Raw genomic sequence first — 18,476 nt, forward strand, 5'->3', positions numbered from 1 at the left:
GGGGGCGCTGCTCCATGCTGTGAAATGGCGTCGCCCAGTTTGACCTTTTAACCCTGTACTTCCGATACTGTGTTTTGAATGCAAATTGAAGAACAGGAGATTCTTGTGTTATAAGTTCTTTGGCTATATGTAGGCACTTTATGATCCCGCCACTTTTTTATTGATGTTATTTAATATTTTCGATTATATTTTGATATATTCATATCATATACGTACTATGATAGTGATGCCATTCCAATTTAAATAGGGCATTGAATTAAACGGATATGACAAGGATCTTGCACCAAGAAGCCGAAAGCATCTCATATAGGCGCGGGCAGGTTGAATATGATAATCCATCATTTTGATACTGTGACGCCTGGGTCTCGAAGACTAATCACACTAATTGATTAAAACTGAACGTTGTCGTTGACACCCCGACGTTTTTGTGTGCATGTTCTGTTGTTGTTAGAAAAGTTTTCATAAGAATTAATCAATTTAATTATTAATTTGTGCCTGGGCCTAGCCTACTTTGTAAACATGAGAGACGTAAGTGGGTATTTAAAGGAGCAGCAAAGTCAGGGAAGTGTGGATTTAGTTCAAGAATGGACAGAAATTGAGGAATTCTACAACAAAAAGTAAGCTTCCCATTACTTTAGTTAGGCCAATAATATTGAATAGTGATTCAGCAATATTGAGTGATATGAGGCTTGAAAAGTGGTTAGAACCCCGGTGCAGAATATTCACCGCGGCCTCTACCAATCATATCGTAGGCCTAGACAAGCAATTTTGCTTTAGTACTGTGTTTTTATACACATTTGACTAGGCATATGCATATAGGCTAGTGCACAATTTGTTGAACACAAAATAAAAACACGAAAACAAAAGTAAATTTTCATTTGTTATCTTTTTTAAGGCTCTGGCATCAATTGACAGAAAAACTATTGGTTTTTGTCAAGAACCCAGTATTTGCTGACGGAGACGGTCTTCTACAGGTAGGCCTGGCCTATATATTTTTATTTTATATATGTATGGATTTATTTAAAAAGTTTGTTTGATAAAAAATAAAAAAAAAAGAATAAAAAAGACACCGCTCCAGTTTTGGACGCTGAGTAGTTACATTTGTATATCACCACAGTTATTGATGGGATCACCACAGTTATTGACGGGTGCACCACATGTGTTTCATGACAACATTTTTACAAACATTTGAACGTAAAGATAGGCCTATAAATATATACTGTAAAAAAATTGAAAGGATATATTTTCATGATTGATTGATTGAAAATAAACATTTAATCTTATAATTCATGAAATTATTTGTACCATTGCACAAATATAAAACATTTCATATTTTGTTTTAAAACAATAAGGCAACTATCCAATTTGTATGCATTGCGCACATGCTGAAATTGCACTCTTGTAAAAGTTCAATAGAGTATTTATTGAATGTGACCCAATCCCCCAATAAAATGACAAAATATATTCAGGTGTGTTTTAATCTGATGTAAATTCAATAGTTTACAGATTCTACCTTTTCTGGATAAATACTCATCTATGTACACATGTTTTATTTTCTTAGATGTATGAGAATTTTATTGCAGACTTTGAACACAGAATCAATTTGCTTTCACTCACAGAGATTGTTCTAATTATCATCAAGCAATGCAAAGGTATTACAAATTATTGCTATAAAATTAAATAAGTCTGTAATTTGTCATTTTAATATCATGGTAATTTAATTACCATATCTTTGGATATAATCCCACTTCAGGTCTAATCCCACTCCCTACTACTTATGTCTATGTTGTTTTCTAGCGGGGGATTGGTGGCATTAATACCAGTGGATATGTACGGTATACAGGGAAATTTATTTAATATTACTTATTTCAATATTTTTTTTTTATTCACAGAAGACTCGGCGGCATTAGAATTTCTCAATAAGTTGAAGGAAAAGGTAAAAAGTATAATCATGATAAATACAGCATCTATATTATTTGGGTTTTTGTCTTACATGACACACACTCTCTCTTTCAATTAATGGAAATTAATCAGGATAGTGCGTACATTTCCCTTTTAAGCTCTACTTCTAGGCCCATCTTGGTTACTAAAGGATGTGTTGACATCCGCGTTCCCAGCCTTGGGGAAAACACACTGGCACATTCATTGTTTACTATAGACAGATAGATACAATGATGTTTGATTGTTTGAAATAGCACCCTCTTTGTTTGGGTGTACATTCTTTCCAAATAACAGACACCCCCTATGCTGGCCTAATATTTTGTCTGGTTTTCTGGAAGGCCTAATAATCAGAATGAAAAAAAAGAATTTTGGTGATCCACTTGACAGTGATTCATTTCACCTTTTGGTTAATCAGTCATTTGAATTTTGAACTCTTTTGTTTGTTTGTTTCGTTATGTATTTGTTCGTTTCCGTATTTGATTGTAGGTAAAAGACCATGTGGAGGCAACAGTCCTTTGTTCAACATCCATTGCAATGGTCATGCTGAAAACCAGTGATCTAGACACAACCAAGGTAACAGAAGCAATTGTCTTAAGCTCATTCTACACTATTAAAATGTGACAACAAATGTGATGTGCCCATATATGGACATGATGATGTCATATCACTACCATATGTGGGCATATCACTACCATATGTGGGCATATCACTACCATATTTGGGCACATCACATTTTAAAGCTCTGTTCACACAATCAGAGTATCTTGACTGAAATTCAGTTGTTTAGTAAGACCCTATTATATAGCTATTGGTATTAGCATTATAAATGGGTAGACTTAAGAGTGAGTGATTGGCCGAGCGATTAAGACAGTGGAACCGTAATTACGTAGCCATAACATCGGCAGAGGTTCGAGGCTTACTCACTCCATGGTTCTGGTGGTAGAACGAGTCTTCTCAGATAAGGACGATAAACCGTAGGTCCAGTGTACACAAGTAGCTTGTGCACTTTAAAGAACCTAGTACATCTTTCGAGACGAGTAGGGGGTTACCCCGGTGTATTAGTACATCACAGCCACTGATCATAACTGGGCCCTCTGGGAGACCAGTCTTTGACTGAAGAGGTCACCCAGTTTAAAAATAAACTAACAAGACTGATTAAATGTATGTTGCCTTGTTATTTACAGTAATTAAAAAAAATCCAACTCCAATAAAAAGCATTTTCTCAAAGGTGGTGATTTAAATCAAAATAATGATTATTTGTATCCTGTCCTAAAAAAACATAAACATAATATGCCATTTTGCAGTTTTAAACATTTTAAAAATTACTATTAGATTACTGTTTTTTCATCTAATTTTTGGTCAATGTGAATAACTGTTATGTGACATTAAAATGGCATATTCAACAAAAACAAAACAATAAAAAAATAATATTTTCAAATTTATATGTTTAAAGTTATTAAACATTAAATTTAAATGTTTTTCTTTTAGAAACTGGTTGATGAATGTCAAGCATTACTAGATAATATTGATGGCGTAACAACGGTACATGGTCGCTTCTACGACCTGTCAAGCACTTATTATAAAATCATCGGTAACCATGCCAACTACTATCGTGATGCTCTTCGATTCCTAGGGTGTATGTCAATTGATGACATACCTGGTAAGTATGTGTAGTAGTAGTACTGAATATTCATCTAGGCTCGCACTGGCCGATCGCCAAGTCGCCATGGGCGAAAACGTTTCTAGATTGGCGAAAAATAAAACGGCTACTTTAGCCATTTTGGCGATGACATATCATAAAATAGATAATTAAATAATCATTTTGGCGAAAGCATAAAGTCCAACTAAAAGGTCCATTTGTCGATCTCCAAGCATTTATTTTGTTCGTTATCACGTTGTTTACTTCAAGCTCCATTTTTCGTCAACTTGTTTCGTTGTACCAGGCGTCTCTTTGTTATTTCAAAAAGATGGAGATACCAGAGAGAGAGGTAGACTGCTCAGACGTTACACGACACATGGATGATGAAGTCTACCCAAACTATCACGTGTTGTGCGCTGCACAAACGATCGACTACGTAGCCGACGGTCGGCTAATTACCGGGATTGTCTATTTTTCGATAGGGGTGTACTTTTCAGATTAAAAAGAAACATTATAGTATCTTCGATGAATGACGTCTTAATCTTATCGAAATCAAAAATGTATGCGTTATGCATTTTAGAGTCTTCCAATTTAATGTAGTTTCATATTTTACCCTTAATAAACTTCCCTCGTGCGTCAGTGTAAACAAAACAACATGCGGGAAATGGTAGAGTCTAACGGGGATTTAGCTAAACACACACGTGCATCTGAGCGGGGCCGGCCGCCGGCTTCTGTGTTGTTGTGTAAATAAATAATAATCGGATAAATTTCTCGCCCTGACAAAAACGCTTCGGCGCAGCCTTGAGGGATGGAAAGACGTGTACTCTGTGCTTTGGCCTATATTATCTTACGTTTAACAACGATACGAGTGTTCGTTTGCTAGGAATTTTCCTCAATATTTTTAGCATACGATATACCGTTGCGTTGTTGTACATAATTTTGTAGGCCTAGGCCGGCGGTTCTGCACTTTCGCACCTCTTGAGCATACCCAATTTAAGCCGTCACAAGCAAACATGACCAGCCAAGCGTAAAAAACAAAAGTAACATAGCGTTCAGGGGATTTTAGAAAACTGTAAAATGTTTCTTATTAAATTGATAACTGTATAAATGCTGTATGATTAAAAGCAGTTTGAACAATTGTTTTGATCATGTAAAAAAAATACAAAAAAAATATTTTTTTTAATCATACAGTGACAGTGATTTATTTAGGCATGGTTCTTTATCTCAATGCCTTACGAAAATGTTCAGAGAACTGTGTATAGACAGACCTGTTGACATAGATAAATTGACTAAAATGTTTTTACCACTATATTTCAAAAATTTTAAATTTTGGCTAATGACCGATTCATTTGGCTAAATAAAAAAATTTGACTTTAGCCATTTTGGCTATAGATAAACTGATTTGACTAAAAAAAATATTTCGACTTTCGCCAAATGGCTAAACAAAATGAAATGTTAGTGCTACCCCAGTTCATAGTAATTATTACTTTTGCCTGATTAACATTATATATTATTAATTTAGAGAAATAAATTTATTTTGGAAATTGCTTCATCTGCATCACATTATGTGTTGTACTGAATATTCTTAATTAATTATTGAGAACACTAGACTAGGCTTATTTTAATTGAAGATTTTTAATGAAAATATTTTGAATATCAAAAGCTTTTTAAATATTTTTCTTGTAGATGGTGAAAAAAAGGAGAGAGCTTTTAATCTTTGTTTGGCTGCACTTCTTGGTGAAGGTATCTTTAATTTTGGAGAACTGGTAAATATATCATTTACATAATCTTTTTTTTTGATAAATTTACATTATAGTTATTTCTGATTGATGCTTTATGCTATGCTATTATAAATAATTCTACAAAACAAAAACAAAATAAAAAAACTCCCCTCAAAAACGAGGATATTTAAGTTATATTAATTTATTCAGGTTGTGCACCACCTGGAATTAATTTATGCAAATAAGGAAACTGTGCTAATATATTCAGCCCAATCAGTGTGTGCATTTGGTGAAAATTTAAGCAATGTTTGCAGTGTGGAAGAACGGTTAAACCATGTATTCTGGTACTTGACAGTGAATTCCCAAAATACCCGCTTATATAGAGAAAAAATATTTAGAAATTTAATAAATTACTATGAAATCATTTTAAAATTTTAATTTTTTTGTGGTTGTTAGAGAAACACAATGAACAGTTTGGTATTATTACTTTAAATTTCAGCTTGCACATCCCATTTTGGATTCATTAAAAGGAACTGAAAAGACTTGGTTGGTTGATTTACTGTATGCCTTTAATAGCGGTAACCTAGTGCAGTTTGAAACACTCAAAACCACTTGGAGTCAACAGGTAAAATACTTACCACTATAGGGAGAGTTTTACTGTCTTGATGATGCTACCTTGTTAGCAAATAGTTTCTGTAACTAAGCACCATTAGATACTAGGATGATAATGATCGACGAAAAAATCGCCCGATGGTGGTGTCACAAACCAATCGCATTTTTAAATGTATTTTTCCTTCAAAAAACAAAAATTTAAAAGTTTTTATCCTAGAACTATAGGATAATTATTTGTGCTGTCTTTGATGAACAAATAATATTTTCATAAGTTTAATCAGATGACAACATGATTAGTACGACCGATAATATTGTGATAACACATTTTTTTGTTCTTATCGATCATGTCATTTGATTAAATTTGTATTTTCATAAAACACAACATAAATGATTATCCTATAGTTCTATGATGACAACTTTTCCAATTTGTTTTGTTTTCTGTAAGAAGAATGTGTGTTTATATATTTATTGTTGTACATCATCCTAGTACTGTATAAACTAGCTTTTATTGTTTTATGAAAACTTGTAAACAAATGAAATTGTTATCATAATTTAAAAAAGAATTAATTAACTTTTGTTTGTTTGTAACAGTTATTTCTATTGTCATTGAATAAAAACACATTAATAAAACCCTTTGGACACCCATATTAAGGTTGTTTGTTCTACTGTATTTGATTTACCTTTTAGCCTGACCTAGCTGCTAGAGAATTAAACTTAAGACAGAAGATTTGTCTTCTTTGCTTGATGGAGATGACATTCACTAGGCCGGCCAATAATAGAAGCATTACCTTCCAAGAAATAGCTGGGGCTACAAAACTACAGATGGATGAGGTTAGTATTGAAAAACCAGGCTAAAAAATAGTATATATTATGAGATGAAATCGAGGCATATACTATAATCTTCAGATTATGAAGGGGTTAATAGCCTGATAAAATCCAATTTAATATTTTGCTTTACATACAACATACATTGCTATTAACTTCCAAGCAACTACAAGCCCACAAGCTAGTGTCTCACAATACAGAACATTGTTTTTTATTGAACTACATTTTTTTTTCAGTTCTGAGTTTTGCAACTGAACCTAACAGCTTAATTTTTAAACATATTCACTAAAATCAATTGTCTTTTCCGTCATCTTGGGTTACCACATTTTAAACATTCCACATTCCCAATGTGTTTATTTTTGTGTTCATTAATTTGTAACACTCATGTTGCCATCTTTTTATTATATATGTGATGTTTTAACTTCAATAAATATATAAACTTGTATCATTAATCTAGATCTTACTTTCATTTTGAGGTATTTTTTCTCCATTATTCACAGGTTGAGATTTTAGTGATGAAAGCTTTGTCATTGGGATTAGTAAAAGGCTCTATTGACCAGGTGGATGCCAAGGTACATATGACCTGGGTACAGCCACGGGTACTGGATAAACAACAGGTGATTATGCTAATTTATTCATCATTTAATTTCTATAGCTATTTTGCATTCTCAGTGTATACACCATGGAAACGGACAGAGTCTTACCACCATCTGGTATTGTTTATATTTAATAAATCTGGGAATTGATAACAATAACTTGCGTTACATTTATTAGAACGTTAAGGGGACACCTTCTGTACCCAACAAAATTCTCCCTTATGTTGCTCTTTGTTCATTCATGGGAACGTCTCCTGAATAGGGGTGCGACAAAGGAGGGGTTCTTGTACGTTTAACAATTGATGATCTTTACATCATGATGCTCTTATTATTCTAAACCTTCTTTTAACAAGTACATAGTTGATTGAAATAATTTACTTTCTGTCCTTCAGATTTCAATAATGCAACAGAGACTGGTTAACTGGTGCGCCGATGTCAAATCCATGCAGATGTTAGTGGAGAACAAAGCGCATGATATCCTTGATAAATTATGATCACAATCCAGAAAGGAATAGCACAAAAATATAAAAAACTAAACAAAAAAAATTCTGTTGTAAATGTCACCAGTTATCACAAATCAGCATTCACACTTGTTCTGTTTATTAAGCTCTGTCTACACTGTTAAAAAAGTGTGATGTGCCCAAATATGGTATTAAAAAAACAGTGCTGACTGGGAACAAGTGTGAATGAAGCATTAAAGTGTTGTGAGATACAAGCTGAGATATGACTGAATTTATAATTCAGCAAATTAATTTAGAGCTCAGTTAACTTATAATATAGACATGAGTTTAAAGCTACTAAGGTTAGTGTTGTGTTGAAATAAAACTTTACTGCCGGTTTGTGATTACTGTCCAACACTGATTTAGTATTGGGGATCATTTCAAAATTATTTTACTGCAGTTACATATGTACAAGTATGATTACCCAAGAAAATCTTGCTAAATAATTGCATAAACAGGGTAACAGAGTAAACCATGTACTTGCAGTAACTGCAGTACAATCATTTGGACAATATTCAATAAAGTAAACTACTGCAAAAACGTCATTTAAAAGTGTCGGTTATTATTAGACGTCTGTTACATTGCTTATATTATCTTGTCATTTTTACATAAGGTTTAAACCTGGTCTGAGAGAAAATACAATAAAAGATGGAAATCTAAAATAGTATTCTTTTTTATTCAAAGACACTTTGAAAGTGTTAGCAAAAGGTACTAAAAATATATTGGTAAATGAAAAAAAGATCACACTATGCTAAAAATAAAATGATAGCATCTGAATCGTGAATATACTGTAACAAGTGTATAAATCTGGATGCTTCATAAGCTTTTTCAAACTTTGTGACAAAAAAAATGTGATGTGCCCATATATAGACATAATGATTTTCTATATACATCTAGTCAACTGTTATGTTGTACTGTACTTGTTATATTTCAATTAATATGCTGACAGCCGATAGTGTAGGACTGTAAATTACATGCATGGTTGACCATGATGTTGGAAATTGAAGTGACTTATTATGTACACTATGATCATGATGCATACTGTACATGGTGTAAACAGTTACAGTATGTCATTTCACTTCTAAGGTTTAAAGTTCTGGCAAATTTGTTTGCATTGTGCCTAAGTCCTTGTGTTACGTATTAGTGGGAACCAAGCTTAGATTGAAAACCACTGATACTGGGGTCTGTTGCCAACAAATAAATAAAATGTCCTCTATCCACATAAATTGTATTTTTCAATTTATTTTGTATAATTATTTTGACATTTAAAGCATTGTATGATTAAAGTTAATATTATAATTGCACATAAAATGGAAATAATTCTCTATATTTCATACTAAAATAATCGACAGTATTTAATTCAATCAAATACGATTGCCGTCACGTCTCCTAACCCAAATATATATATAATGGATATCATACATCTAAACATGTTTATGTTACTCGCAGATTATATTTTAAAAAGTATAAAGTTAGGCTACATAGTAGCCCTGTCTCGCACCAAGTTGCCTTCCATCCAGATTACTTTTTACTCTAGCACCATTCATAATAAGAAACTTTGAAAACTCCCAGTATCAACTATTGGCACCACTAGCTTGTAGCATTCTTATAATTTGCAGATAATTGTTGTAATGACTGTACTTATGTTCAATAACAGGAATTTCCATTCACACTACACGTTTACTTAGAATAGACTTATGTCTGTCTTACTTGGCTTTTACATTGAGAAACAAATAACACTGTACCTGTAATAATGATGGCTGACTTTTATAGCACCTAATACATTTTTTCTAAGCATTTTACACACAAAACCAGTCCATGAAATATCCTAAAGCTCTCTACGTCACAAAATGTAATGTGCCCATATATGGTCATGATGATGTCATATCACTACCATATTTGGGTATATTACTACCATATTTGGGCACATCACACGTTTTTGTCAAAGCTTAACACCAAAAATGTGATGCAGAAGAACCGTTTTCACTACCAGCACTTTGAAGCTCTCAAATGAGAATTCGTCAATTTGATGTATTTACTTTAAACAAGGCAATTATTAATTAATACAATTTTAAAACTTTTTAAGAAATATTTTTCAGAATTCCAACTACTACTTGATAATAAATTTACTCAATTATAAAACATTTTCCATAATTTTGACAAAATAGTTAAAATGCACTACTGTACATGTATACATTATCCTACGTTTTACACTACAATATTTGCAAAGTAGCATGCCTTATATTTCAACCATTACATTTAAATGTCATTGGAAATTTAAACATGCGAAACGTTATATAATAGCGACCATTTGTGATGATAGACGAAAGAGATGGTCATATACAAACGATATATCTGCATAGGTATACAGTATAATTAAGCCAAGTATACACGTTGTTTTCGATTGTATTTGGTAAATTTAATGTTCATCTAGCATCGCAAAAGCTCAATATTTTTAATGAAAAAATTGGAATTCACATAATTTTGAAATTATCCCTAACTGGAAAGATATTATTTAAAAGCTTGATAAAGACGTTGAACAAAGCTAATTCTTGTTTTAACATCTTCCACAGTTGCTGTCAAACCCCAGAACTCAAAACGTTTCTCAACTACTGCTGTCCAAAACAAGCCCCACATACCTAATATTGTTGCGACAGTAAATATCAAGTCAACAAAAAATGTTAGAGCACCGAGAACCAAGGCCTTTAATATGTACATAGCAACTAGTAGTAGAATAGCTTGCCAGTAAAAACCTTGTTGTTTGATGTTTTCTAGCTTCGCTTTTTCCAACACACCAGTCATCTTGTTTAAAACGGTTTGTAACTCTGTGCCTTTTGCCGGATCACTCCCATCTGTTTCTGTAAGAAATAAAAATACACTAATTATAATTGAAGTAAACTTCCATGGTATGTTTGCCTCTCTCCACCCAGGTGTACAAATGGGTACCTGGTAGGGTCTTAATTGTTACTAGCTGCAGTATGGTAGCTGAGTATTTGCTTCATATGTGCTTGATCCAATGACCGGGGTAATAACGTAAAGCGGAGAGATTTCGACTATTCATTTTTATTTTTATTTACCATCTTTTTTAAAGAGACCGTGCACATTCTTAATTATTCATCACTAATAATCGTTAATCACTATACAAGTTTGACATTTTATTTCATTAAATAATTCTGTAGTTTGGTTTTAAATTGACGCTCTAGTTAATTACTCTATATAATCTCTTTGGTCAGCAGAGTACTGAGCTTTGAAATTTAATATTTTTGTGTTGGCTCTTTGGTCTAAAGTTTCCTTCAGGTCAGGTTTGTCAAATTCAAAATAAAAAATAACCTCTTACCATCTTTCGTGACAATGTCCAGAGTGGCCCTGACTCCTTCATGGTCAGAATAAAATATGTCAAACCCTGGAATCTGTCCCATGGTCAAGCAACAATCACGGCATATGATGTCTTTGCCGTTACCATTGTACATGATGTAGTCTATCCGAATGCCCTCTGTTAATTCTTCTTCTTTCTTTTTCATATGGGTGTACAAATTATTTGGTTTGTCACATGTGTTGCCAAGGTTGCCGTCCTAGATAAAAAGATGGCTATTATATTTCAATTTTATTTTTTTTAAAATACCCCTTTTTTGTTCTCTGGATTTTATGTACGCATAAAACGACCATGACGTCATCATTCTTGTTGTTTTGTTTTTACTTTGTTTGCTACAACAATTGTGTGTTTATCAATTATCAATTTTTACCTCTTTATTTGGTCTTTCTTGCCACGCATCTTTCAAATTTGCGTTTGTTCTTATAATCTGCATGGAGAGGGAGCTCTCCTCTGAGTTGAAATCCCCCATAACTAGGTTAACATCACTTGATTGACAAGTCTGCCGAACGAAGCTGCTTAGCTCGTAAGACTGGACAAGACGGTGCGCATAGTATTCATCCTGGTCAATAAAGTTCTCATGGTGAGATGGTCCATACATTGCTGTCATCTACAAACAAAATAAACCACATTTGTACAACCTTAGGGACACCTTCACCCTTAATAAAGATTGGCTATAATGTCATTACATTATTTCCCCCTTGTTCTTTTCACTGGAAAGTGTCCCCTTGATAGGATGAATGGAAATATTATAAAGTAGTATTGTGCAAAAAGTACAAATAGATAAACTGATAATACTTACATGTGTAGTATATACATTTATTCTGAGACCATCTATTTCCACTTGGCATAAGCCAACTAGTTTCTTAGCGTACCAATCACAGTGCCGTATCTTGTGTGGGAAAGCATTGAGAGAGAATGCTTTCTGGGCTGTGTCCAGAATTGGTCCTTTTGAAAATATACATACTCCACTGCCTATGAAGCCACTGTAGATAAAAGACAATGGTTAAGGGTGAAAGGTGTTAAACATACCCCAGGGTAAGGCCATGTTCAGACCCATAAATAATTGTTAGAGTTATCTATGCGGTGTATACATTTTCATGTCTAAACTAAGCTGAGAATTAGATATTATCTTTGCATCTAGAGCCTGGTATAGAGTATGAACAGACATTCAAGTTGATGTGGCTAGGCTACAAAAGATGTTATTTTTCAACATGTTATGTCATGGAATATCAGTTGACATACTAATACTATAGCACCCATGACCAGTGACAATGAAACATCCATTTAAATTCTAGGTGACTTTTATGCCATGGATTGATGTCTAACTTGCATTAGATAAGCAAATCTAACACAGCGCTGGTTTAGACATAGCCTGTACAAATAATAAAAAAAAACACTCTGTAGTGTATTACAATAGAACCTCTATTAAGGGGACACATTCAAGATCCAACAAAGTATCCCCTTGATAGTATCCTCTGAATAGGGATTAGCCATAGTGTTAAAGACATATCTTGACTCTCTTTTGTTTTCTGAAGTGTCCCCTTGATAGTATCTTCTGAATAGGGATTAGCCATAGTGTTAAAGAAATATATTACATAGCCTATGTAAATACGCAAACGTGATTGGTTGAAACTGCATCACTTACGCTGCGAGGATCGTAAATCGTATATATCCTCGAGAACGATGATATTGACTGAGTAATTTTCGCGTAATTATCGTGTCCCTGTCACTAATCATATAAATTCTCGAGTACGATGATACTGACTGTGTAATTTTCGTGTGGCAACACTCGCATTTGCCGATAAATAAACAAAAGTCATCTACTGGGTCTTGAACTCGCGATGAAATTGTCACTCCATCACAAGACAACGCTTCATGCGCTGCGCCACGGAACTTGCTTGACGAAATTAGTCATCTAAACTATTTAAACATAGCATACATAGCGCCCTCATTTATTTTTAGTCCTCCCTAGATGTGATGAAACACCGTTTGTGATTGGTTAATACTCACAGTAGTTACGGGTACGCGCGCGACGCACTGAACATCTGGTTATTCGGCTCGAAAGAAGACGAATTATTATTTATTCGGCCTACCTGATAATATTATTATTATTAATGTAGGCTTATTGATGGAAATTCTTCTGTTATTATTTAAACGACCTAGGCTAGTGAATATGTTATTGTCAAGGAATCATTAATTAGTAATTATCTGTAGTATATTATTCTTCGAAAGGTAAGGTGTCTGGGCAGCTTATTTACATACAATACAAAAAGGAGGCCTAGCTACCCGACCCAGCAGATATTCTTACTTGTTGTTGGCTATGTAATATAACAGATATCGCCTTTTATATCGGTAAAATATAAGATTAGACATCCCCTCGGGAATGATATTAAGTTCTTGGGAATTATATATTTCCGTCAGCTGGCGCTTCGGGAAATATATATTCCCTCGAACATAATATCATTCCCTCGGGGATGTCTAACCTTATATTTAACCTCTAAGCAGTCAATATCTGTATAATATTGACTCTCTTTTGTTTTCTGAAAGTGTTCCCTTCATAGGGTGTTCCAAATAAGGTGTTCTACTGTATACAATATGCATGACTATAGACAGTACATTAGAATGTCTGGATAATATTTAACAAACCTGTAAAAGTAATGAGAATATGGTAAAACATTCTTTAGTCCTTCTTGTAGGTCTTTGATATCACTATTAGTAAAAACCTTTAAAAAAAAGTACAGTTGATTACATTACAGTTTATTCAATTCATTTCAAATTTTATTTTCTTGTATAGAAATTCTGTTACAGTGCATATACATAAATATAATACTATATAATAGTTATATCCTTTAGTATAATCCCACCCCCACTAAATTGGGGCGACTTTCGGAGGTGGGACTATACCCAGGGAAACGTAATTCACGAAAAAAAAAAAAATTAATAATCATTTCTTGTAAAAACTCATTTGACCTGGCTAGAGAGATGCCTACATTCAGACCAAAAGTCAAGACTGGGACTATACCCGGGATATGCCTGTTTGTGAAATCAGACATAGTAGGGGCTGGGGTTAGACCAGAAGTGATAAAATGAAAAAAAAAAACAGTATATCTGTTATAAACTAGAAAGCTAACTTTAAAATTCTCCTACATAGGATTTCTCCGGTAAAAAACAAAATATACTGTATATATCTGTATGTGTCTTAATGCAAGATTCAAGATTCAAGAAATTTTATTTGTCCATAAAAATGGAAATTCACTTTGCTTGGTAGATTAAAACAACAGTATTGCAACAATTTAAAACGTGCAGTATTATAACAGATTAAAAATACAAGATAAAAAGTTAAAAATACTGTTAAAAATGTAAAACTATTAAAAATTGCATTAACGTCTTACATTAGAATTAAAAATATGAATGCTATTTACAACGAAGGATTTTCTAGTTCTACAAAGATTTGCTCTTTGAGGTCGTAGCCTAATGCCTGATCTATTTAAGTTATAACAGTAATGTAACAGATGAGTGGGGTCTTTCATAATATTGTTTACTTTTTTTAGAATACTCTTTTCATAGATAAATGAACAAGGCGTTAGATCAGCTTTAATAATACGTTGTGCAATTTTACGTGGTCTCTCAATATTTTTCTTATCATTTTCAGTAAAGTTACCATAAAAACATCCAATGCTAAAAGATAAAATACTTTGAATAATACTTTGATAAAATAGAATGCTGTTTGTGATTTAGGCTAATTTCACTACAAGCATGTGTATGCGAGTTTGGTGTAATGGTTATGTAACAATAGCTAACAATAGAACAGCAAGGCGAAAATCAAACGAGTGAATTTGAAAAGAAATGGGTTTTTTAAAACTACTCGCATCAAAAAACGTGCACATTAAATCAAATTATGTTTTAAAATTACAAATCACAAATTTGTGGACAAGTAGTTCTTGAGAAAATGCAATTTCAGTTTACTTATTACTTTAAGACTGCTCGCCGGCTTTTGAAAAATTCTGTCCTATCTTTTAACACTAGCAGGTCTAAAAAGTATACTAAAAAGTGTTCCAGAATTGGGACCATGGTCCCAAAGGGTCTCAAAATTAAATGGAATGGTCATTGACCACATTTCTATCTGTATATTCATTTTGGTAAAGATCTTGTAATTACTTTTTGAGTAATCCTGCTAATAATCAAACAAACACACGCTACTGATTACATATACCTCCTTGGCGGAGGTAAAAAAAAACAAACAGGGACAAAGGATTTGCCATCTATTTTGGTTTTCCATTGAAGAATCTTAATGCAATGGATCATCTGAATTGTCACTATGATTCATCATGTTGTATCTAATACCATTTTTACATCTGCAAAAAGTAACAACTTGTAACCAGGTTCGCATAGCGTGAATACAAGTTTGTGGAAAACACCGAGAGGCCTGTCCAAAGTTGTTACTGCGCAAGCATGTACTGACCTGGTATTAAACTGACCAATCATGGTAAAGAAACAGCACGCAACTACGTTTTCTCATGTATGCGTGTGTGAAAATGTGTAATATGTTGGGAGATTAAACCTGGTTACAACTTGTTACAAGGTGAAAAGAGTATTAGTGGGAATCAAGTTTATTATAAGCCACTGCATACGGTAAATGTTATATAACGAAAAGTCAAACTGCTCCATGTGGCCAGACTAAATTGTTGAACAATTTATTAGTATACAGGTAGTATACAGTAATGTAACTCAAAAAAACCTCTTACCTCTTGAAGTGCAACTATGTCATAATCACCTTTTGCCAGTTCTTGGATGATCTTCTTGAATCGTATTTCCTTATCCTTTGACAAATAAGGTACACCCCTACAGTATAAAAAGACCATATAGGCATAACAAAATTTCCAACTTACTTCTATCATCTCATAGCCTACTTCTACTACTGTAGGTACTAGAGGCATATTTTATTTTAAGTTATGACGATGTAGTCACTCAGATCACACTACCTTGGCAACGTTTTAAAAACTAAAAAACTATCCATGCGGTGGTGGCAAGAAAATCGTGGCTCTTTAACTAAAGTTTTTAAATTTAGTTAGCTCGGCCTACTATTTTGTCGTCCAATTTCTCATCTCTCTTCTCTTCTGTTAAGTTAAAGATGTATTGTCCCTTATAACACAAAAAATGATGGTCAAAATATTCAAATTCGAGCCAAAAACAACAAGTTTACTTAATTAACAGAGTAAATTAATTTGATTACATTTCAACTGGAAAATCGTTGCGAGAGAAAGTAAACAAAGATTTCAAACCACGAGTATGCATTATGCATGATGCTAATTAGGATTGTTTACAACTCATCACGGTTAAGAAGATTTTCACGCAGATCGCGAGGAATTTTTTATGATTATGCATACAGAGTAGCCAAACAAGTGTGTTGCATTATGAAATATGTTTTGATTGAAAACTTTGACTTGAAGTCTGTATTTCAGTTAAATGGTTTTTTTTCTAACTATTATACCGTACTTCAAAATGTCCCACTTTTTTTTTCGAAATCTTTTTTTGGAATTAGTCAAAGGGACAATACATCTTTAAAATAAACTAGACCTACTAGAGAGAGGGGCCTTTATCATTGATTGCATTATTTATAAATGTAGACCTAGCCCTATATAGGTGGTTTATGATGATAGCGGTCGTGTTTGAAATTAGTCGCATCTAATTTTAGTCACGATAAATTCAACTTCTGGCATTTTGAATAGCTAGAGCTATGATTATTGTTGCATCGGTTTTTATTGACTAATGTTTTGTTTTTTAATAAGTTTAGTAATATGATCATGTGTGGTTGATTAAAAGGCGAGTTACTGAAAGCATCGGAGCTGCGCCTTCTATGACAGCAAGTAGCCACTTTTTTTGCTGACGGGAATTCCCCTTTTAAATAAACTTTAGAGTGTGTCAAATCATGGACAAAACATGTACGATCATTTTCCAAGGATGACGTCTTATAATAATCATTTTCTGAAACGTACTATCTGCATGTGTGTTTTTTTTTAAATGATCGTATAGATTATGCACTTGTCAATTGTATGACCCACTATACGGCCCCCGGGAGAGGTGCTTCATGGGTGCGTCATTTACAAATAATTACTGACACAGGGGTGCGTCAAAAAACCTAGATGGTACGTCACATCAATGAACAAGGTGTGTCAATGTCCGTCACTTTACCACCCACCATATTATAAACAACATGGTCACAGTGCGTCAAAATGGGTGCGTCATGGTCACCTAAAGGTAAGTCACCTTTTTGACGCACGGGTGCGTCATGGTATTCAAAAGTATGACGCACATCGGACAAATGACGCACCTCTCCCGGGGGTCGTATAGTGGGTCATACAATTGACAAGTGCATTACGTATCCGTCGGCGATGCCATGGTTTTTAATTTGAGCAATGAGTATTTTTATTTATTTATTAATAATAATCATTTTAATGTAATAAAGGCAATCGTTTAAAACTTGTATACAGTACATACTGCTGTTGGTAGATCTAAATGTTTTTAGGCCTAAATTATATTGCATCAAAATGTATCATGCTCCATTTAAATTAATCATTAATGCGACCAAAATAAAACGCAACCATATAATAAAACGCAACAGACTGATAAAAAGCGTTTCTATCTAGCTAGGCCTAGGCCCTACTACTAGGGCTATGCCAACCAATAGTACTAGGCTAGCCTAGGCCGCTTCCTTGCTAGCTAGGCCTAGTACTAGTAGTACAGCTACTGTAGTAGTAAGTAGCTAGCTAGCCTAGGCCTATACTATAGGCCCTACAATACAGTAACATTAAAGAATATAAAAATCTTCGATTTTTACAATATTTGTTCCTGGATCATAAAATGATCCAAATGATAAATACTAACCAACAATTTAACGTTAGCACTTGTAAAGTAGCGTGTTTTCCACTCATTTTATACCGAGAACTCACACAAACAAACAAACAATCAGAACAGAACAAAACATGTACAAAAAGATTCGTTCCGGATATATAAGGGTTTTGCTATTTAACAGTACATTCAAGTAACCGATTCGGGACAAATAGCTTGATACAGTAATACCTTATACACCGTACCAAGAGGCCTAATTTTATGAAATGGCCTAACAACTAAAATCATCATTTTAGCATACAATATTATCTCTCTTGTGTTGATAATGTAAAAATTAAAATAACAGTTAGCACTTTTAAATTTCTCATTACTACAATAACTGCGTAACTGCTAGCTGAGTATTGTATTGCGCACTTCTGA

At 33.6% G+C, this 18,476-nt stretch overlaps 2 protein-coding genes across 2 annotated transcripts; one reads left to right on the plus strand and one right to left on the minus strand.

Annotated features, from left to right (window-relative positions):
- Positions 1 to 432: 432 nt before the first annotated feature.
- On the plus strand, positions 433 to 8,573 carry LOC140040791 (26S proteasome non-ATPase regulatory subunit 13-like). Its single transcript, XM_072086969.1, has 11 exons — positions 433 to 617; positions 896 to 974; positions 1,562 to 1,652; positions 1,893 to 1,936; positions 2,428 to 2,514; positions 3,430 to 3,601; positions 5,267 to 5,346; positions 5,801 to 5,926; positions 6,601 to 6,744; positions 7,239 to 7,355; positions 7,727 to 8,573. The coding sequence occupies exons 1-11, from the start codon at positions 520 to 522 to the stop codon at positions 7,826 to 7,828; spliced, it is 1,140 nt and encodes a 379-aa protein (XP_071943070.1). The 5' UTR covers positions 433 to 519; the 3' UTR covers positions 7,829 to 8,573.
- A 467-nt stretch (positions 8,574 to 9,040) lies between these two features.
- Positions 9,041 to 18,166, minus strand: LOC140040790 (putative neutral sphingomyelinase). The gene is made up of 7 exons (XM_072086968.1): positions 18,093 to 18,166; positions 15,953 to 16,049; positions 13,854 to 13,930; positions 12,007 to 12,190; positions 11,578 to 11,814; positions 11,172 to 11,406; positions 9,041 to 10,692 (listed from the first exon to the last, which is right to left on the minus strand). The coding sequence occupies exons 1-7, from the start codon at positions 18,137 to 18,139 to the stop codon at positions 10,346 to 10,348; spliced, it is 1,224 nt and encodes a 407-aa protein (XP_071943069.1). The 5' UTR covers positions 18,140 to 18,166; the 3' UTR covers positions 9,041 to 10,345.
- Between the last annotated feature and the right edge of the window lie 310 nt (positions 18,167 to 18,476).

This window comes from Antedon mediterranea, chromosome 2 (genome assembly GCF_964355755.1).
Source record: "Antedon mediterranea chromosome 2, ecAntMedi1.1, whole genome shotgun sequence".
Classification (NCBI taxonomy): domain Eukaryota; kingdom Metazoa; phylum Echinodermata; class Crinoidea; order Comatulida; family Antedonidae; genus Antedon; species Antedon mediterranea.

Coding starts and splice junctions, on each gene's coding strand:
- LOC140040791 (XM_072086969.1), top strand. CDS start 520: ATGAGAGACGTAAGTGGGTATTTAAAGGAGCAGCAAAGTCAGGGAAGT. Junction 3,602..5,266: donor GTCAATTGATGACATACCTG/GTAAGTATGTGT, acceptor TTTTTCTTGTAG/ATGGTGAAAAAAAGGAGAGA. Junction 5,347..5,800: donor TCTTTAATTTTGGAGAACTG/GTAAATATATCA, acceptor TTTAAATTTCAG/CTTGCACATCCCATTTTGGA.
- LOC140040790 (XM_072086968.1), bottom strand. CDS start 18,139: ATGAGTGGAAAACACGCTACTTTACAAGTGCTAACGTTAAATTGTTG. Junction 11,407..11,577: donor AAGAAAGACCAAATAAAGAG/GTAAAAATTGAT, acceptor CTTTTTATCTAG/GACGGCAACCTTGGCAACAC. Junction 10,693..11,171: donor GGACATTGTCACGAAAGATG/GTAAGAGGTTAT, acceptor TATTTCTTACAG/AAACAGATGGGAGTGATCCG.